Genomic DNA, 22,990 nt, shown 5'->3' on the forward strand with positions numbered 1-22,990 from the left:
GACGAGGTTGGTACTATGTGGGGATTGAACCAGGGACCCTCGGGTTGCGCACGGCCACTCTCCACTGCGCCACACCGTCCCAATATATATATATATATATATATATATATATATAAATATATATATATATATATATATATATATATATGAAATACTCGAGTTGGTGAATTATAATCCTCCCCGAAATCGTAGGTCTCAAGGTTGGCAAGTATGCGTTATTGCGCTTTGAAACCAAATAACAAAAACGTTTTCTTTTTGAATTTCCTTTTTTCTTAAATGAAATTCAAATCAACCAGTCGTTTTTTTTGTGTTTATTAATTAATTTCGAAATGACCAAAACACACCGACGACAGTGGTCCGTGTACCTTCCGTTCATACACGGACCGACAGTGACCGTCTTCAGAGTCCAAGGTGAGTGAGTAGTCTTCCCGTCAGTTGGGCGGCGCTAGAAAAACTAATCAATAATATTCCGTAGAAGAAGAAAAAGCGGAAGCAGGACAAACAAACATTGTCAGGTGAAGAATATAAAGTAGACAATATTTGTCAGTCGATGATATTAATATACACTCACAAATATATGTGCGCGACTTTAATGTGACAAATGTTAACAAGCTATCGTCTTTGATGCTAATTGCAGCCGTGACGTTTTAACACGCACAACAATAACAATGGCGACTCTTACGTCATGTAGTAGTTGAAATAGTTCCCCATTAAACGAAGACATTCTTTTTTTTTTTAATACCCATATAGGATTTGTTGATAATTACCGTATGTACAGGTCTGAATTAGTGTTACATTTGAACTGTATTAAATCCATCCATTTTTTACCGCTTGTCCCATTCGGGGTTGCGTTGGGTGCTGAAGCCTATCTCAGCTGCATTCCTGCGGAAGGTGGCGTACACCCTGGACAAGTCGCTGTCTCCTCGCAGCTGTATTAAGTCACCTTGTGTCATCTGGAAAGATTAATAGTCCTGAATAAGTGACTCCATCATCTTAATATGTCTTGTGCTGGCAGGACCATGAAGGTTGGAAGTTGATGTGTCCACCAGCATCAGACATGTCAGTCCACTGCCTCCTGCGCTGCACCGCCAGGTAAATCTTTACATACAAACATCTGGACCCTCCAACAACATCCACCTGACAAGATAGAATAGAATAGAATAGAAAGTACTTTATTGATCCCTGGGGGAAACTCAGCACCACAGTTCGCTCACAATACACAATAATAATAATAAATAATATATGACATATATTATATATATATATTACATAATATAAATATATTCTACATTTAAGTGCAGTCAAGGAACATATGCATTATACAGTCTGATGGCTGTCGGTATGAAGGACCTCCTGTGTCGTTCCATGTTACATTTTGGGAGTCAGAGCCTTCCACTGAACGTGCTCATTCTCTCCGCAAGGTCCGAGTGTAGTGGGTGGGAGGTGTTGTCCATAATGGCTAGGAGTTTTTCTAGACTTCTCCTCTCTGACACCACCGCCAGAGAGTCCAGCTCCACTCCCACCACGTTACTGGCCTTCTCTACCAGCTTGTCAAGTTTGTTTGTATCTCTCACTCTGAGCCCGCTGTCCCAGCAGGCCACGGCGTACAAGAAGGCGCTCGCCACCACCGACTCGTAGAACATCTTCAACATCTTTGTACAGACGTTGAAGGATCCTAGCCTCCTGAGGAAGTCCCTTCTTGTAGAGGGCCTCAGCGTGTTTTGACCCATTCAGCTTGTTGTCCATGTGTACTCCGAGGTATTTATAATCCTCAACAATGTCCACATCGACCCCCCTGATGGAAACAGGGGTCGCCGGAGTACTCCTCCTCCTTCCCAGGTCCACAACCAGCTCATTGGTCAGATGACATCATAGTTATTCACATAATTGACTTAATCTCTTACAATTCAGGAACACATTCTATCCCGGTAGATGTTCCCAAGGGAATGTTCTTGTACACGGACAGGTGTTCTCATGTTAAAGGGGAATGGCACTTTTTTTGGAATTGTCCATTGCAGTGGTCCCCAACCACTGGTTCGTGACACATTTTCTAACAGTCCGCAGGGAAACATTAAAGTTAAAAGTTAAAGTCCTACTGAAATGAGATTTTCTTATTTAAACGGGGATAGCAGGTACATTCTATGTGTCATACTTGATCATTTCGCGATATTACCATATTTTTGCTGAAAGGATTTAGTAGAGAACATCCACGATAAAGTTCGCAACTTTTGGTGCTGACAAAAAAGCCCTGCCTTTACCGGAAGTCGCAGACGATGACGTCACAATTGTGGGGGCTCCTCACATATTCACATTGATTTTAATGGGAGCCTCCAACAAAAAGTGCTATTCGGACCGAGAAAACGACAATTTCCCCATTAATTCGAGCGAGTATGAAAGATTCATGTTTGAGGATATTGATAGCGACTGACTAGAAAAGAAAAAAAAACGTGATTGCATTGGGACGGATTCAGATATTTTTAGACACATTTACTAGGATAATTCTGGGAAGTCCCTTATCTTTCTATTGTGTTGCTAGTGTTTTACTGAGTTCAACAGTACCTGATAGTTGGAAGGGTGTCTCCACGGGTGTCTTGACGCCAGTGTCTCAGGGGAGTCGACGGCAGCTATGGATGGCACAAGCTCAGCTGATCTCCGGTAAGAAGCGACTTTTTACCATAATTTTCTCACCGAAACGTGCTGGTTTACATTCCGTCGTGATTCATGTTCGCTTGACCGCGCTCTGATCCATAGTAAAGTTTCACCTCCAGGAATTTTCAACAAGGAATCACCGTGTGTTTGTGTGGCTAAAGGCTAAAGCTTCCCAACTTCATCTTTCTACTTTGACTTCTCCAATATTAATCGAACAAATTGCAAAAGATTCAGCAACACAGATTTCCAAAATACTGTGTAATTAAGCGGTTAAAGCAGACGACTTTTAGCTGTGTGTGTGTGCAGTGCTCGTATTTCATAACAGTCCGTGACGTCACGCACACACGTCATCATTACGCGACGTTTTCGAGAAGAAACTCCTGGGAAATTTAAAATTGCAATTTAGTAAACTAAACCGGCCTTATGGGCATGTGTTGCAAGTTAATATTTCATCATTGATATATAAACTATCAGACTGTGTGGTAGGTAGTAGTGGGTTTCAGTAGGCCTTTAATGAAGATGATTGGATGTTTTTTTAAGCACTTTATAGGCAGAATAAGGTGACTCCTATTGGCTCCAAACAGACTTTTGATCGCATTTATTTACGAGTTACAAAGTGTAAAAAAAACATATGTGTTCTTGCTTACATTGTGAATGATAATCAAAATTGAAAAAAGTGCACTGCCTCTTTAAGGCTTCAGTTATTAGTTCACATCAAATATTCCACTTTGGAAAGTTTTTCGGGAAAGATGTTGCATATTTCTTCTTTTTGCCATAAAAAAACAGGGTTTTCTTTAAGGAAAAAGCAAAACACAACTTTTTTTTATATAGATAGATAGATAAGAAGTTGCTCTAGATCGGGGTGTCCAACACAGTTTAGCTCAGGGGCCGCATGCAGGAAAATCTATTACCGCGTGGTAATGGCATGATAACTTAAGAATACAACTATGACAACTTCAGATTGTTTTATTTGTTTTACTTAGGCCCAACATTGAACAAGCACATTCCGAAGTCACAAATAATCGTTTTGACAAAACACTTTTAAGTTAGTGGAACATTCGGAGGAAAAAAAATGGTGCAGTTTCAAAAACACCATGAAGAACACAATGAACTTAGACTTCATCTCAGTGTATTACAAAGCAGTTAGACCTCAAGTCACAACTCATCTAGGAATGAACAAAAACAAAATAAAGCTTAAATCAAAACACTTCTATGTGTCACATACATCATTTCCATATAGTAATCCTGTGCTAACTCAACAAACTTTACGAACTGAGGTAAAAACTATTCAAGAGTTACTCTCTACCTTCTAGGGATCACTGTGTGTTGATAGAAAAATAAAAGCTGTGGAATGTGTGAACAATTTCAACAAATCAACAATAAAAACTGACAGTATTGCAGTAAATCACACACCGTTCACTTTATTTAAATTTGTACTGAAGACAATCATTTTCACAGAACTATATGAATGAGCAGTGTGTCATGCAGCATTTTAAATTGTTTATTTTGCTTCTTTTTGTTTTACTTTGGGTCAAGGAGGAGGAGTCACAGCCCCGCTTTAGCTCTTGCTTGGTAAACTTGCTCGTCCCGGTATAAACTAGTTGCTTGCCTAACAGAATTACAGTTGCGACATCCAGTGGACACATATATAGCTCGGTTGGTAGAGTGGCCGTGTCAGCAACTTGAGGGTTCCAGTTCGATCCCAGCTTCTGCCATCCTAGTCACTGCTGTTGTGTCCTTGGGCAAGACACTTGACCCACCTGCTTCAGTGCCACCCACACTGGTTTAAATATAACTTAGATATTGGGTTTCACTATGTAAAGCGCTTTAAGTCACTACAGAAAAGTGCTACGTAAATATAATTCACTTCACTCCACTTTAGAACAGCCGTTTCTTTAGTTTAAAATTGCAGCTCAATTTTACACTTTGCAAACTCATCTCATGGGCCACATTGAACCTGCACCGCATGTTTGACATCACTGCTCTAGAGATTTAACCTTGGAAGTTTTTTTTTTATTTACAAACCACGTTTCCATTTGAGTTGGGAAATTGTGTTGGATGTAAATATAAACGGAATACAATGATTTGCAAATCCTTTTCAACGAATATTCAATTGAATGCACTACAAAGACAAGATATTTGATGTTCAAACTCATAAACTTTTTTTTTTTGCAAATAATAATTAACTTAGAATTTTATGGCTGCAACACGTGCCAAAGTAGTTGGGAAAGGGCATGTTCAAAACTGTGTTACATCACCTTTTCTTTTAACAACACTCAATAAACGTTTGGGAACTGAGGAAACTAATTGTTGAAGCTTTGAAAGTGTAATTCTTTACCATTCTTGCTTGATGTACAGCTTAAGTTGTTCAACAGTTATCTTGTTGTCGTATTTTACGATTCATGAAGCGCCACACATTTTCGATGGGAGACATGTCTGGACTGCAGGCGGGCCGGGAAAGTACCCGCACTCTTTTACTACTAACGAACGCTGTTGTAACACTTGGCTTGGCATTGTTTTGCTGAATTAAGCAGGAGCGTCCATGATAACGTTGCATGGATGACAACATATGTTGCTCCAAAACCTGTATGGACTATTCAGCATTAATGGTGCCTTCACAGATGTGTAATTTACCCATGCCTTGGGCACTAATGCACCCCCATACCATCACAGATGCTGGCTTTTGAACTTTGCGCCTATAACAATCCGAATGGTTATTTTCCTCTTTGTTCCGGAGGACACCACGTCCACAGTTTCCAAATATAATTTGAAATGTGGACTCATCAGACCACAGAACACTTTTCCACTTTGCATCAGTCCATCTTAGATGAGCTCGGGCCCAGCGAAACCGGCGGCGTTCCTCGGTGTTGTTGATAAATGGGTTTGGCGTGGCATAGTAGAGTTTTAACTTGCACTTAAAGATGTAGCAACCAACTGAAGTAACTGACAGTGGTTTTATGAAATGTTCCTGAGCCCATGTGGTGATATCCTTTATACACGATGTCGGTTTTTGATGCAGTACCGCCTGAGGGATCAAAGGTCCGTAATATCATCACTTACGTGCAGTGATTTTTCCAGATTCTCTGAACCTCTTGATGATTTTACGGACCGTAGATGGTAAAATCCCTAAAGTCCTTGCAATAGCTCTTTGAGAAATGTTGTTCTAAAACTGTTCGATAATTTGCTTACAAATTGGTGACTCTCACCCCATCCCTGTTTGTGAATTACTTAGCATTTCATGGAAGCTGCTTTTATACCCAATCATGGCACCTACTTGTTCCCAATTAGCCTGCACACCTGTGGGATGTTCCAAATAAGTGTTTAATGAGCATTCCTCAACTTTATCAGAATTTATTGCCACCTTTCCCAACTTCTTTGTCACGTGTTGCTGGCATCAAATTCTAAAGTTAATGATTATTTGCAAAAAAAAAAAATGTTTATCAGTTTGAACATCAAATATGTTGTCTTTGTAGCATATTCAACTGAATGTGGGTTGAAAATGATTTGCAAATCATTGTATTCCGTTTATATTTATATCCAACACAATTACACTTGCATCACATCTCAGAAGTTTGACAACACATTGTCTTCCAATATTTTCCACAAAGATAAAATAAGTCATACTTTTGGTTCATCTAATAGTTAAAACAAATTTAATTGATGGATACCATATTCTCATTATTTTCTAAGCTAAATGCAGTTTTTAATGTATTTTTAAAAATTGTATGAACGAGACTCTTCCGGGTCCCCAGGACCAAACGTGAGGAGAGCCCTACAGGTAAGAAAACAACTATATATTGTATTGGATTTCAAAATAAAAATGACCAAAATGGCACCCACATGCTTTAATTTTTCAGCGCGGGCCCTCAGTGGAAAAAGTTAGGACAGCCCTGCTTGACACAGATTACTCTACAATATATTAATGTGTGACTTTGTCTATTTTCTTGTGAATTTCTCATAACTCTTTGTAGACATTTTTGTAGGTTTGTACATTCTGTGAGGTATATGGATAAGTGTGAGTCTAGTTTTACCATGAATTGATTAACGTGGACCCCGATTTAAACAAGTTGAAAAACGTATTCAGGTGTTACCATTTTGGGGTCAATTGTCGGAATATGTACTGTACTGTGCAATCTACCAATAAGAGTTTAAAACAATCACTCAATCAGTTTTCCTTGAAAAGCTTGCTCATCATTTGTCTGTGTCTGCAGGCTGGAAAGAAGACGCGTGGCCACATGTCTGTTCCAGCAGAGGGCTCTGTCGGGGGCGGACGCCATCAATGCCCTTAGACCGTTTTACTTTGCCGTCCATCCCGACTTCTTTGGTCAACATCCCAAGGAGCGGGTACGTTGCCTGGGCTAGGAAGTGACCACACGGGACAGTAACTAAACTCACAATCTAGCACAATGACACAACAACACACACAAGGTGTGTAACTTCTGCCATAGCGTGAGGGGGAACATTAAAAACCCGTCATAAACCACAAATACATGTATATGCAACCAGAAGGACAAAGCATCATGGGAACTCGGGTGGCTGCAACCGTCCATCAAAAACAAATCATTTGTAAGCCAATGTGTTTTATTTTATTGTGTGCCATTTACACACAACACTTGATTTATTAAAAAGGGCTTAGCAAAGGGGGCGTGTCGGGAATAGTGTTGGTTACATCAGTGTTTTTCAACCACTGTGCCTAGTGCGGCGAGATACAGTCTGGTGTGCCATGGTAGATGATCTAATTTCACTTATTTGGGTTAAAAATATTTTTTGCAAACCAGTAATTATAATCTGCAAATGATGTGTTGTTGTTGAGTGTATGTAATGTCTAGCGCTCGGCAGAGTAACCATCTAATACGCTTCCATGTCAGTAGGTGGCAGAAGGTAGCTAATTGCTTTGTTGATGTCAGAAACAGCGGGAGGCAGGGTGCAGGTAAAAAGGTGTCTAATGCTTAAACCAAAAATAAACAAAAGGTGAGTGCCCCTAAGAAAAGGCTTGGAAGCTTAGGGATGGCTATGCAGAACGAAGCTAAAACTGAAATGGCTACAAAGTAAACAAAAACAATGCTGGACGACAGCAAAGACTTACTGTGGAGCAAAGACGGCGTCCACAATGTACATACGGACATGACATGACAATCAACAATGTCCCCACAAAGGATTAAAAACAACTGACATATTTTTGATTGCCAAGTCAAAGTAGATGTGGGAAATATCGCTCAAAGGAAGACATGAAACTGCTCCAGGAAAATACCAAAAAAAGAGAAAAAGCCACCAAAATGGGAGCGCAAGACAAGAAATAAAACACTACACACAGGAAAACAGCAAACAACTCCAAATAAGTCAGGGCGTGATGTGACAGGTGGTGACAGTACACCTACTTTGAGACAAGAACTGTAGTGATGCATGCATGGTTATGGTTTAAAGCAGAGGTCACCAACACGGTGCCCGCGGGCACCAGGTAGCCCGTAAGGACCAGATGAGTATCCCGCTTGCCTGTTCTAAAAATAGCTCAAATAGCAGCACTTACCAGTGAGCTGCCTCTATTATTTACATTTTATTTATTTACTAGCAAGCTGGTCTCGCTTTGCTCCACATTTTTAATTCTAAGAGAGACAAAACTCAAATAGAATTTAAAAATCCCCAAAAATATTTTAAAGACTTGGTCTTCACTTGTTTAAATAAATTCATTTATTTTTTTACTTTGCTTCTTATAACTTTCAGAAAGACAATTTTAGAGAAAAAATACAACCTTAAAAATGATTTTCGGATTTTTCAACACATATACCTCTTTACCTTTGAAATTCCTTCCTCTTCTTTCCTGACAATTTAAATCAATGTTCAAGTATTTTTTCTTATTGTAAAGAATAATAAATACATTTTAATAAAATTTTTCATTTTAGCTTCTGTTTTTTCAATGAAGAATATTTGTGAAATATTTCTTCAAACTTATTACGATTAAAATTCAAAAAAATTATTCTGGCAAATCTAGAAAATCTGTAGAATCAAATTTAAATCTTTTTTCAAAGTCTTTTGAATTTCTTTTAAAATTTTTGTTCCGGAAAATCTAGAAGAAATAATGATTTGTCTTTGTTTGAAATATAGCTTGGTCCAATTTGTTATATATTATAACGAAGTGCGGATTGGATTTTAACCTATTTAAAACATGTCATCAAAATTCTAAAATTAATTTTAGTCAGGGAAAATTACTGAGGTGCCATAAATTATTTTTTTAATTTTTTCAAAAAGATTCAAATTAGCTAGTTTTTCTCTTAATTTTTAAAGGTTGAATATTGAATTTGAAAGATTTGAAATTGAAGCTTAACTATGTTTCAAAATTTAATTTGAATTTTTTTCCTGTTTTCTCCTCTTTTACACTGTTCAATTAAGTGTTTTTTTCATCATCTATTCTCTACAAAAAACCTTCCTTAAAAGGAAAAAAAATGTACGACAGAATGACAGACGGAAATACCCACTCTTTATATATATATATATATATATATATATATATATATATATATATGTAGATTTATTTATTAAAAGTAAATTGAGCAAATTGGCTATTTATTTAAGTGTGTATCAAACTGGTAGCCCTTCGCATTAATCAGTACCCAAGAAGTAGTTCTTGGTTTCAAAAAGGTTGGTGACCCCTGGTTTAAACGACGACTTTTTACTGTCAACTGTGTTTAGTTTTTTAATGATTTCTGCTGGTGGTGTGCCTCCGGATTTTTTCAACGCAAAAAATGTGCCTTGGTTCAAAAAAGGTTGAAAAACACCGGGTTACATGCACACCAGTTTGGGATGGGTGCGTACACTTTTTTACGTAATAGCACCAGTGCCCAAGAAAAAAGTAGCAGCTATCATTTTGCTGCGAAAAGAATGCAGACTCAACCAGCTGCAGCAAGTGGTGATTTCGTGCGAGTAAAGTTGTGTAGCGTCCTGACAGAAGTCGCGACTCTGGCACACTTTTCTCACTTTATTGTACTTGTGAGGCAGACTGCACATTTTATTTTTATTCTTCCCATTGTTCATGATCCCCATGTCAGACAAGAACACACATCATCTCTGCCTTTTAAACAGTAAAAAAAAAATTCAGCAAGAGGTAGCTAACAATACAGACATTAACAGACCTGGGAAAAATACGGCCCATTAAGATTTACAATCCAGACCGCCGTACGTATCGAAATGAATTATTTAGACCTTTAGCATAGAAACTGTAACCGCCAAGATGATGTGCAGTGCTGTTTCAAAATTACAGTGAGTCTCAAACTTTAGAAAGTTTTTCAATGGTTGGAATCTGCTCTTTTCCGTAATATACCAGTTATTACGGGAATCTACATCACATCAGCTCCAGGTAAAGGAGGCACCCAGCAGAGTGGGCGGGGTTTGTTTCCAGGCCAACTCGCCTGAAACGCAGGTGTCAGGGATTTTGCAACAAATTTCTGCAGAAAAGTGATATCATATCGAATTGTGGGTGTTTTTTTACCTACTTGTGTTAATATGTTGCTGTGTAAAAGTAAAAGTTGTCCATCTCGGAGATGGTCTGAGAAGTAGAAGAAGAGCGGCGTTCATATGTTGTTAATATTCAGTCTTTTATTGTCTATAGCTATTATAAATCTCACATTCTTTACTTTCATGTACATTCTAATCGTCTCATTCTGTAAAAATTAAATAAAATTACATTTAGTTTTTTTGAGGGGGTTTGTTATAAAGTTTTTAGCAATCTTTCAGACTTTATTGTGAGTTTTTGTCTCAGTGTTCCTGCAGACACACTGTATAGCAAATTTTTACATACATACATATACATATATATATATATGTAGTATGTTTATATGTGTACATATATACACATATATATATAATATGTGTATGTGTGTATATGTATATATATATATACACACACACATATATATATATATATACACACACACACATATATACACACGTTTGCAATAACAATTGTTCAAAAATATTTATTTGTGTGTGTGTATATATATATATATATATATATATATATATACATATATATATATCTATACATATATATAGATATATGTATAAGCATATGTATATATAGAATACTTGTATTAATTCAATTAACTCAAAGTCCAGCCAGCTCAGTCGGCACTGCAAAAATAATCTATTTTTGTATACTCTCTACTGTACAAAAATCAATGTTGTCATGAATTATTCATCTATTCAAGACTGTAATTTCCCATCTTGAAAAATTCCACTTTAGAAATATTGCATATTTTAGATAGATAGAACTTTATTGATTCCTTCAGGAGAGTTCCTTCAGGAAAATTAAAATTCCAGCAGTAGTGTACAGAGTTGAGATCAATTTAAAAAAAAGTAAAAAGTAAATAATGGGGGTTCAAATGGAAACAAAATAGAGAAACATTACAATAAGAATAAAAAATAAAAAGCAACAATGGGAATAAAAATATAACAGTAAAATAAGAATATAACAAGACAATGTAGGCAGTAGTGACAATGTTATGAAAAGGTATTGCACTGTTATTGTTTTGCATCCCCTGTGATCCTAATACCCCCCGCCCCCCGCCCCAGAGAGGAGTTGTACAGTCTAATGGCGTGTGGGACAAAGGAGTTTTTGAGTCTATTAGTCCTGCACTTGGGATGAAGCAGTCTAGAACTGAACAGGCTCCTCTGGCTAATGATAACGCTATGCAGACGGTGACTGGCATCATCCAGGATGCTCACTAGTTTATTTTGCATCTTCCCATTATGACAAATAAATAGTTGTTGTTTTTTTTGGGACACAAAGGCCATACAAAATAAAAATAAATAAATAAAACAAATAATAAAAACTTCATATCAATAAATCTGAAGCTGATATAAAGTTTCTGACTTACAACACGTTTATGAGCAGATCCTTGTTGGATCATAAGAGTAATTGTGTAAAGTCAATTAAGAGTTAAGTTACATCCATCATCCCTCCATTCTTCCATTTTTTAATACCGTTTTTCCTCTTTGGTTTCATATTAAGCTGCCTTGTGGCGAGAGGCTAGCTACAGCTCGACCAGTCACCAGCTAATCACAGTTTAAGTTACGTGTTTGTTGTAAACGTATATGCTGTTTATTGTACAATATACTTTGTTGAGACGTTTTTAGAGATTTTTGGGGACTTTTTCTTAATTAAGAAGGACTGACAACAAATCTTGCATCTTTTTCTGGTCTTATTATAGACTTCCGTGTCAGAGTCTTTATTTTTGTCGCTAGATGTCCGCGACGAACAGTAAGAGCTGCAGCGAGCATGACCTCACACTTGCTTTGTGCCACTGCTCCAACTTTACTTTCTCTCCTTAAAAGCTGCCACTGTACTCTTAATATTTGCACACTGTGTAGGACGTCCATGTTGCAGACAAGCTGCGTCCGCTCCAGAGAATCCTTTTTTGGCAATGCTGTTTCGCTGATCAAAGTCCTTTTGCGGTGGACAAAGTTTCAGTGCATCCCGAGTCAATAGTGCATATATAATATTATATATAACCCTAACCCTCATTTTTTAAGTTGTGGCGGCTTTTATTTGCCTTGGCAGGCCACCACGATCAATTACCGTAGTTTCCGGATTAAAGCGCGCACTTGGAATTAAGCAACACCCACAAAAATTTGCAAGAAAAAATATTTTTCATATATTAGCCACACCGGACTATAAGCCACAGATATAAACCATGTGAAATCAGTTATTTACATAGAAATATTTTATAAATGTTTATGTACATACCTTAATTGTTTGCAAACATTGTCTGTAACATGGCACTAAATATACTAACACAGACACTCGTTATCATGTTAGCATATTAGCTAATACTAATGACGCTATCTTCATTTCATTACGATAGCATGTACAAATATGCATAAAAACACTCCTACAGACATCACACATGGGACGGTTTAGTAAGTATGAATTGTTTTAGTTATATTGTAAAACTTATAAACGTTGCTTGGAGTGATGAATTCAGAATCCATACGAGTAGAATTGCTATGGACGATTTTACTTTCGGTTTAAGGCATTGATATAGGAAGTATTTTCAACTTGCAAAACCTGCGGTCAGCAAACTCGTCCAAAAGATGGCGCCAAAGCACAAACAATAACACACCATTTCAGTGCGTTGGCATGTGTTTACTTCTCCTCTGAACAAAACGATCAAATTGTGCAGTCTCGACTTCCGACCCCGCCTACTCTGTAACAATTGATCAGGGGTCGTAGGTCAAAGGGTAACTCACATTGGCCCAGAAGCCATCAACCAAGACTGGATGTTGTGTGCCAGAACATGTGGCTGCAAGTTGAATTGTCCAACGTCTGTGTGTCATTTTTTATTATTTGGAAATGTTTTGCAGGAAGTGAATGAAAATTCGTTAAAGGGATTAAATGGCTATTTGGAAAACCTTCAGAGGCCTGGCTCACGTTTTGTTCAACCAGTAAAGCTGACATTCTATGTACGAGACACAAAGGACAGCAGTGACATCCGCGCTTCAGGTAGACATTTGTTTTGGTAGACATTTTCATAACAAATCTGTGTTGCTAGACATTTTCAAAACACATCTACACTGAACAAAAATATAATGCCGCACTTGAGTTTTTGCTGCCATTTTTGACAAGTTGAACTCAAAGATGTTAAACTTTTTCTATATACACAAAATACCTATTGCTCTCAAATATTGTTAACAAATCTGTCTGAATTTGTGTTAGTGGGCATTTCTTCTTGGCCAAAATAATCCCTCCCACCTCACAGGTGTGGCGTATGAAGATGCTGAATAAACATCATGATTATTGCACAGGTGTGCCTTAGGCTGCCCATGATAAAAAGGCCACTCTGAAATGCACAGTTTCACCACACAGCCCAAAGTGACAGATGTCGCAAGTTTTGAGGGAGCGTGTAGTAGGCATGCTGACTGCAGGAATGTCCACCAAAGCTTTTGCCCATGAATTGAATGTTGATTTCTTGACCATAAGCCATCTCCAAAGGCGTTTTAGAGAGTTTGGCAGTACATCCAAACGTCCTCACAACAGCAGACCACGTGTAACCACATCAGCCCAGGACCTCCACATCCAGCAGGTGCACCTCCATGATTGTCTGACACCAGCCACCCGGACAGCTGCTGCAACAATTGGTTTGCATGACAAAATAATTTCTGCACAAACTGTGAGAAACGTTCTCAGAGAAACTCATCTGCATGCTCGTCGTCTTCATCAGCGTCTCGAACTGACTGCAGTTTGTCGTCTTAAGTGGGCAAATGCTCACATTCAATGCCGTCCGGTACGTTGGAGAGGTCTTCTCTTCAGGAATAAATCCCGGTTTTCACTGTTCAGTGCAGATGGCAAACAGCGTGTGTGGTGTCGTGTGGGAGAGCGGTTTGCTGATGTCAGCGTTGTGTATGGATTGGCCCATGGTGGGGGTGGGGTTATGGTATGGGCAGACGTATGTTATGGACGACGAACACAAGTGCATTTTATTGATGACTTTTTGAATGCACAGTGACGAGATCCAGAGATCCATTCACTCTCATGTTGCAGCATGAAAATGCACTGCCCCATGTTGCAAGGATCTGTACACAATTCCTGGAAGCTGCAGTTCTTGCATGGCCAGACTTATCACCAGGCATGCTGCGTATACAGCAGCATGTTCCAGTTCCTGCCAATATACAGCAACTTGGCACCAACATTCCATAGGCCACATTCACCAACCTGATCAACTCTACGCCAAGGTGATGTGTTGCACTGCGTTAGGCAATTGGTGCTCACAGCAGATACTGACTGCTTTTCTGACCCCCACCCTAGGCCTCCAATAAAACAAAACTGCACATTTCAGAGTAGCCTTTTATAGTGGGCAGGATAAGGCACACCTGTGCAATAATGTTGCTGTTTAATCAGCATCTTGATATGCCACACCTGTGAGGTGGGATGGATATCTCTTGAGAAAGAAAAAAATGCTCACTAACACAGATTTAGACAGATTTGTCAACAATATTTGAGAGGAATAAGTTTTTGTGTATATACTAAAAGTTTTTAATCTTTGATTTCAACTCATTAAAAATGGGAGAAAAAACACAAGTGTAGTGTTTAGATTTTTGTTCAGTGTATTTCGGAAGACATTTTCAGTACACATGTATATTGTTTTTGACAAGATTGTAATCTTCTTTTCTTGAAGGCTTCCGTTCAGTGACATTTGTGCTGCACACAGATGACGTCCTGAGCACGGTGACTAATGTGTTGAAGTCCTGCAGTCTGCCTATGGAACACATGAAGGGACTTGAATCGGACGCTGGAGCCGCCAAAGGTCCGACTGGAGGGGCCGTTCCTATTTACAGAGCCATCAAGTGGGACAAGAGCTACTACACCTTCACTGGCTTCGCAGACCCTGAGGAGGAACTGCATCAGGCCAGAAGAGTGGAGCCTCGGCTCTGGTATCATCTTCTTACTCACATCCTTTTTAGTAAATCTTCTTTATATCTTTTTATCTTCAGGTCCCATACATGATTAAAGTAGTCAGTGTTGTATTGCAGTGTAGACTGAAAAAGTGTGACAATATTTCTTGTTTTGAGAAAAACTGTCTCGCAAGAAGAACTCAGTCAGATTACATTTTTTACCAGTCATACTTGTCTAGCAAGGAATTGGAACTGGACTTTAAATGTTGTACACCACACCAACCTGAGAGATAGCGAACAATCCACGCCTATATGCATTAAGCAGGGCTGCTCTCATTCACTTCAAGGGGTCCTATTATGCAGAACCAACTTGTCTTACATGTTGCTACCTGTTTTTCTGTATTTGGGAGCCCCGTAAACTGAGAAAATTCAGATTCAGATGGGACACATGTCTGTTTCCAGAACAGTCATTTGGAATTCGGTACTTTGCTGACATCAGCAAATATCTTCATATATGGTGTAGGTTTATTCGAAGACCTTTGCTTGAACCACCATTTTCATTCATTTGTAGTCCAAAGTTGTACTCACTAAGTTCTTTCTTCTTCTCGATCTTCCTGTTGTGGGGCAGACTGGTTTGTACATGCACATGCCTGCTAAAATCCTACACTGTTGCCATCTCTAATAACAATTAGCATTTTGACCCCTGCAGCTTACCAAAGATAATTTAATTGATGGATTTTTTTTTGCTGACAGTCATAATGCAAGTCGTTTAAAAAAAAAAGAAGCAAATACACTGAATAGGTGTGTTATTGTTTGTACTATGGCGTCATATTTCGGATGAGGTCGCTCACTGCAGTGCTGCATTGCCCTTCTGTTTAGACTGAGCTTTCAACCGGAAGTAGAACACATCTTCAGTTTTCTAGCCATTCATAGTGTTTCTACTTAAGTTAAAGTTAAACTTAAAGTACCAACGTTTGTCACACACACACTAGGTATGGTGAAATTTGTCCTCTGCATTTGATCACCCCCTGTGAAGTGAGGGGAGCAGTGGGCAGCAGCAGTGCCGCACCCGGGAATCGTTTATGGTGATTTAACCCCCAATTCCAACCCTTGATGCAGAGTGCCAAGCAGAGAGGCAATGGGTCTCATTTTTTTATAGTCTTTGGTATGACTCGACCGGGGTTTGAACCCCCAACCCCCCAACCTACCAATCTCAGGGCGGACACTCTAACCACTAGGCCACTGAGTAGGTTACTTGTATGGATCCTTCATTCATCCCTCCGAGCAACGTTTGTAAGTTTTACAATACATCTAAAACCATTCGTACTTACTAAACGGTTCCATGTGTGATGTCTGTAGAAGTGTACTTGCTATCGTAATACCCTTTTCCAGCCCAGGAACTTTTTTAGGAACTTACCCACTTACCCAGGTAAATAAAATTCCCCCCTGTGTTTTCACCAAAAAATACCCATTTGGCTTTAGTTTTTCAGGAACATTTCGGAGTTCCTCCTAGCTAGGTGGGACTTTTCGGGGCCAGGCTTTGCTGTCGAATGCTGAATAGTTGAACGCGGTTGGGGGCGTTCCCTAAATTTTTTTTTTTTTTAAAACACTGCCGCCATTATGAAGTATATGCGGCAACTTGTTTATTTCTTATTTCTTTTTTATTTCTATTACAGCAAACTTGACAACAAAGATAAAGAAGAACATAAGGAAGTTTCGACATGCAGGAACTTTTGTGGGGCATCTTTGTTCTGAAAAACGCTGAGCAATGGAACTATCTCGCAGTGTTTTTACCCAGCCATAGTATTTAAACTTTATGCATTTTTTTGTTGTTTATTTTTACAAACTTAATTTCGATACGCAAAGTGGACGGACTCCTTTGAACGTATTTACGGAGGGGTATTAAGTCGCACTCAAAGCAGCAATTTCAGCTGCTCATTACTCTGACTTTGTTGGATAAAAGTGAAATAAAGGAGGCAGCACACAAGTGGAACAAAGATAAATAACATCAAATATTAACTATTTACTTTATTACATGTTTTAAAAGTAGTCATTGACACACTATTAGTTATTAGCCTCCACCCCAGTGAACAGAATGCTAATGCTAACAAGCCAATGTGTTTCTGTTGTCGGAGTGAGATAAACATTTATTATTCATATTTTGTTATTTATAGATAAACACTGACATTTATTATTTATATTTTATTTACTGATAATCGCTGACATTTATTATTCATATATTATTTACAGATAAACACTGATATTTATTATTTATACATTGTTATTTGCAAATAAACATTGATATTTATTATTTATATATTAGTATTTACAGATAAACACTGACATTATTACATAATGTTATTTACACATAAACACTGACAATTATTGTTTATGTATTGTTATTTGCAGATAAACGCTGACATTTATTATTCATATATTATTATTTCCCGTTAAACACTGACATTATTTATTTAACGTTATTTACAGATAAACACTGACATGTATTATTAATATATTGTTATTTACAGATAAACACTGACATTTTTTATTTATATATTGTTGTTTGTAGATAAACACTGACATTTATAATTTATATATTATTTGCAGATAAACATTGACATGTATTATTTATATGTTGGTATTTACACAAACACTGACAATTATTATTTATATATTGTTATATCCTGATAAACGCTGACATTTATTATTTATATATTATTTACAGATAAACACTGACATTTATTATCTATATATTGTTATTTTCGGATAAACATTGGCATGTATTATTTATATGTTGGTATTTACACAAACACTGACAATTATTATTTATATATTGTTATATCCTGATAAACGCTGACATTTATTATTTATATATTGTTATTTACTGTTAAACACTGACATTATTTTTATAGTGTTATTTACAGATAAACACTGACATTATTTATATAATGTTATTTACAGATAAACACTGACATTATTTATATAATGTTATTTACAGATAAACCCTGACATGTATTATTAATATATCGTTGTTTACAGGTAAACACTGACATTATTACATAATGTTATTTACACATAAACACTGACAGTTATTATTTATGTATTGTTATTTGCAGATAAACGCTGACATTTATTATTCATATATTATTATTTCCCGTTAAACACTGACATTATTTATTTAATGTTATTTACAGATAAACACTGACATGTATTATTAATATATTGTTATTTACAGATAAACACTGACATTTTTTATTTATATATTGTTGTTTGTAGATAAACACTGACATTTATAATTTATATATTATTTACAGATAAACACTGACATTTATTATTTATATTTTTTTATTTGCAGATAAACATTGACATGTATTATTTATATGTTGGTATTTACACAAACACTGACAATTATTATTTATTAATTGTTATATCCTGATAAACGCTGACATTTATTATTTATATATTATTTAAAGATAAACACTGACATTTATTATTTATATATTGTTATTTGCAGATAAACATTGGCATGTATTATTTATATGTTGGTATTTACACAAAAAATCTCTGACAATTATTATTTATATATTGTTATATCCTGATAAACGCTGACATTTATTATTTATATTTCACTTACAGATAAACACTGACATTTATTATTTATATATTGTTATTTGCAGATAAACATTGACATGTATTATTTATATGTTGGTATTTACACAAACACTGACAATTATTATTTATATATTGTTATATCCTGATAAACGCTGGCATTTATTATTTATATATTGTTATTTACCGTTAAACACTGACATTATTTTTATAATGTTATTTACAGATAAACACTGACATTATTTATATAATGTTATTTACAGATAAACACTGACATTATTTATATAATGTTATTTACAGATAAACCCTGACATGTATTATTAATATATTGTTGTTTACAGATAAACACTGACATGTATTATTTATATATTGTTATTTGCAGATAAACAGTGACATTTATTATTTGTATATTGTTATTTACACAGAAACACTGATATTTATTATTTATGTATTGTTATTTTTAGCTGAAATGGACCAAAAGGAATCACCTGATTCTCACAAATTCATCATTTACTGAGGACGGCTTTCTGACTGTTGGACATTGCGAACAAAAGCATTACTTTTTATGAACAATTCGGCACACTTTATTTTATAAATCATATTGTTTTATATATGATTGCTTTGTATTTCTTTTACTTTTTAGTAAAATAAGTTTGACCTAATATTTTCTGTTTATTTACATGGGATCAGTTTAGAAGTATTTTAACCCATTCCTCCATGCGTCGTCATCCTGATTTGTGTAAACTACCTGAAACCTGAAACTACCTGTTATATGCGCTTGAAACACAAACCACACACTTCTACAGGAACCTATAGATCCAGGAAGTGGAAGTTTCAAAAACCTAAGGTTCCTGAACCTTTGGTGGAAAAGGGCATTTAATATAATGAAGCTAACATCGTTAGCAAGAGTTAATGTGCTAACAGGTTTTACGAGTGTCTGTGTTAGTATTATTAACTTACAATGGCGTTCTTTTTGGATTGTATCAGTTTCAAAAATTCCTCAGTTATATCACCAAAACATCACCGTGGAGTTATTGAGTCTGTTTAGCTGATTGGATAACTAGCTCCCGCAGCTAGTGGGTCCATGACGATGACTTCTGTTTTGTTTGAAATAGCCGTTTTACTGCCGTGTTACAAACACTGTTTGGAAACAACTAATATTTCTGTGTAAATAAGTCATTTCACACTGTATATATCTGCGGCTTTTTGTCTAATGGGTAATATATGGATGATATATTTTTATTCTAAAATTTAGTGGGCGTGACTCTATACTCCGGAAAATACGGTATATCTGCCAGTAGACTTGATATGGCAGCGCTGAAATCTACAACGTGGCTGATGTCGTGGAGACGTTGGTCCACTCTGCTGTCGAGTACTGCACACCTGCTTGATGACATAGTACTCACACTCAATCAATCAATCAATGTTTATTTATATAGCCCTAAATCACAAGTGTCTCAAAGGGCTGCACAAGCCACAATGACGTCCTCTGTTCAGATCCCACATCAGTGCAAGGAAAACCTCTATCCAGTGGGATGACAATGAGAAACCTTGGAGAGGACCGCAGATGTGGGTGACCCCACACACCCTCTAGGGTGATCGGTGCAATGGACGTCGAGTGGCTCCAGCAAAATATTGTGAAAGTCCAGTCCATAGTGGATCTAGCATAAGAGTGAGAGTCCTGTCCATAGTGAGGCTAGCAGGGGACCATCCTGAGCAGAGACAGGTCAGCAGCGCAGAGATGTCCCCAACTGGAAATGAATATTTATATGGCGATTCCAAATGTATTTCCTTAGAATTGAATGATTCCATCATTTTTTCACTCTGCTTAATCTAAAATTTAAACTGACTACCACAATATATGCTATTGATTTATTTCAGTTTCTAAAGCCACTTGTTAGTTTTGTATCATGTCTCTTATCTGTTCTTTTTCTACAAAATCAAACAACTGAATGAACATCGTCCAAGTCTGGTGATCATGTAGTGGAAGAGGATTCCAGTGCAGGATTATAGAAGTCTCAGATACCAATAGTGCTCACACTAAATATTGTCAGTCTGGATATGTCCTTTATGAGGTGTACTCCCTTGTATCAGCTGTTATCATAAACTGTTTATACAAAGTGTATTGTATGTTGACTTATTTAAATAGATGGCCAATCTGTACTGCTATTGAAGTTGTACACGTACAACTCTAAAGTACATCCAATTTTAGTATCAAAACACGAATTGGTATGTCAGACTTGGCCCTGTCTTGGTTTAACTCTTATCTTACTGATAGGATGCAATGCATCTCCCATAACAATGTGACCTCGGACTACGTTAAGGTAACGTGTGGAGTTCCCCAGGGTTCGGTCCTTGGCCCTGCACTCTTCAACATCTACATGCTGCTGCTAGGGGACATCATACGCAAATACGGTGTTAGCTTTCACTGTTATGCTGATGACACCCAACTCTACATGCCCCTAAAGCTGACCAACACGCCGGATTGTAGTCAGCTGGAGGCGTGTCTTAATGAAATTAAACAATGGATGTCCGCTAACTTTTTGCAACTCAACGCCAAAAAAACGGAAATGCTGATTATCGGTCCTGCTAGACACCAACCTCTATTTAATAATACAACTCTAACATTTGACAACCAAACAATTAAACAAGGCGACACGGTAAAGAATCTGGGTGTTATCTTCGACCCAACTCTCTCCTTTGAGTCACACATTGAAAGCGTTACTAAAACAGCCTTCTTTCATCTCCGTAATATCGCTAAAATTCGCTCCATTCTGTCCACTAAAGACGCTGAGATCATTATCCATGCGTTTGTTACGTCTCGCCTCGACTACTGTAACGTATTATTTTCGGGTCTCCCCATGTCTAGCATTAAAAGATTACAGTTGGTACAAAATGCGGCTGCTAGACTTTTGACAAGAACAAGAAAGTTTGATCACATTACGCCTGTACTGGCTCACCTGCACTGGCTTCCTGTGCACTTAAGATGTGACTTTAAGGTTTTACTACTTACATATAAAATACTACACGGTCTAGCTCCATCCTATCTTGCCGATTGTATTGTACCATATGTCCCGGCAAGAAATCTGCGTTCAAAGGACTCCGGCTTATTAGTGATTCCCAAAGCCCAAAAAAAGTCTGCGGGCTATTGAGCGTTTTCATTTCGGGCTCCAGTACTCTGGAATGCCCTCCCGGTAACAGTTCGAGATGCCACCTCAGTAGAAGCATTTAAGTCTACCCTTAAAACTCATTTGTATACTCAGTCCTGGGTTCAAATCCAGGCTCGGGATCTTTCTGTGTGGAGTTTGCATGTTCTCCCCGTGAATGCGTGGGTTCCATCCGGGTACTCCGGCTTCCTCCCACCTCCAAAGACATGCACCTGGGGATAGGTTGATTGGTAACACTAAATTGGCCCTAGTGTGTGAATGTGAGTGTGAGTGTTGTCTGTCTATCTGTGTTGGCCCTGCGATGAGGTGGCGACTTGTCCAGGGTGTACCCCGCCTTCCGCCCGATTGTAGCTGAGATAGGCGCCAGCGCCCCCCGCGACCCCGAAAGGAAATAAGCGGTAGAAAATGGATGGATAGCCTTTAAATAGACTCTCTTTTTAGACCAGTTGATCTGCCGTTTCTTTTCTTTTTTCTCCTATGTCCCACTTTCCCTTGTGGAGGGGGTCCGGTCCGATCCGGTGGCCATGTACTGCTTGCCTGTGTATCGGCTGGGGACATCTCTGCGATGCTGATCCGCCTCCGCTTGGGATGTTTTCCTGCTGGCTCCGGTGTGAACGGGACTCTCGCTGCGGTCTTGGATCCGCTTTGGACTGGACTCTCGCGACTGTGTGGATCCATTATGGATTGAACTTTCACAGTATCATGTTAGACCCGCTCGACATCCATTGCTTTCCTCCTCTCCAAGGTTCTCATAGTCATCATTATCACCGACGTCCCACTGGGTATGAGTTTTCCTTGCCCTTATGTGGGCCTACCGAGGATGTCGTAGTGGTTTGTGTTGTGGTTTGTGCAGCCCTTTGAGAGACTAGTGATTTAGGGCTATATAAGTAAACATTGATTGATTGATTGATAGTACACAGAAGTACATTCTTGTGGATATACTCTTATTAAAGGGTTGCTGAAATGCGATGGTTGTATTCACATCTGTGTGCTAATGTACATATTTCTTTCCTTTGGCAGCTTGTGGCTTCAAAACAATGAGCCGGAGGCTTCAAAGAAATACAATGAAAGTCTTCCTCGGAGAGACGAACTGAAACGGTTGAAAGAGGAACTGTGCCGCAAATTTGACCTTGCTGACATCAGGTACACTCACCTTTGTTGCAATTTATTTTTTGCAAACA

General features: G+C 37.8%; 1 protein-coding gene across 4 annotated transcripts in view; it reads left to right on the forward strand.

The window, feature by feature from the left end:
• The first annotated feature begins 419 nt into the window (after positions 1-419).
• Positions 420-22,990, forward strand: part of tcaim (T cell activation inhibitor, mitochondrial) — a 35,885-nt gene continuing 13,314 nt past the window's right edge. The window contains exons 1-7 of one of the 4 annotated variants that reach the window (XM_061882320.1): positions 467-515; positions 1,016-1,092; positions 2,537-2,655; positions 6,861-6,993; positions 13,006-13,144; positions 14,817-15,072; positions 22,830-22,952. In XM_061882320.1, coding sequence (XP_061738304.1) covers positions 2,627-2,655; positions 6,861-6,993; positions 13,006-13,144; positions 14,817-15,072; positions 22,830-22,952 — 680 coding nt within the window. In that variant the 5' untranslated portion in view covers positions 467-515; positions 1,016-1,092; positions 2,537-2,626. The other 3 variants (XM_061882321.1, XM_061882318.1, XM_061882319.1) reach the window with 3 other exon arrangements.

Source organism: Nerophis ophidion, linkage group LG21 (assembly GCF_033978795.1).
Source record: "Nerophis ophidion isolate RoL-2023_Sa linkage group LG21, RoL_Noph_v1.0, whole genome shotgun sequence".
Taxonomy (NCBI): Eukaryota; Metazoa; Chordata; class Actinopteri; order Syngnathiformes; family Syngnathidae; genus Nerophis; species Nerophis ophidion.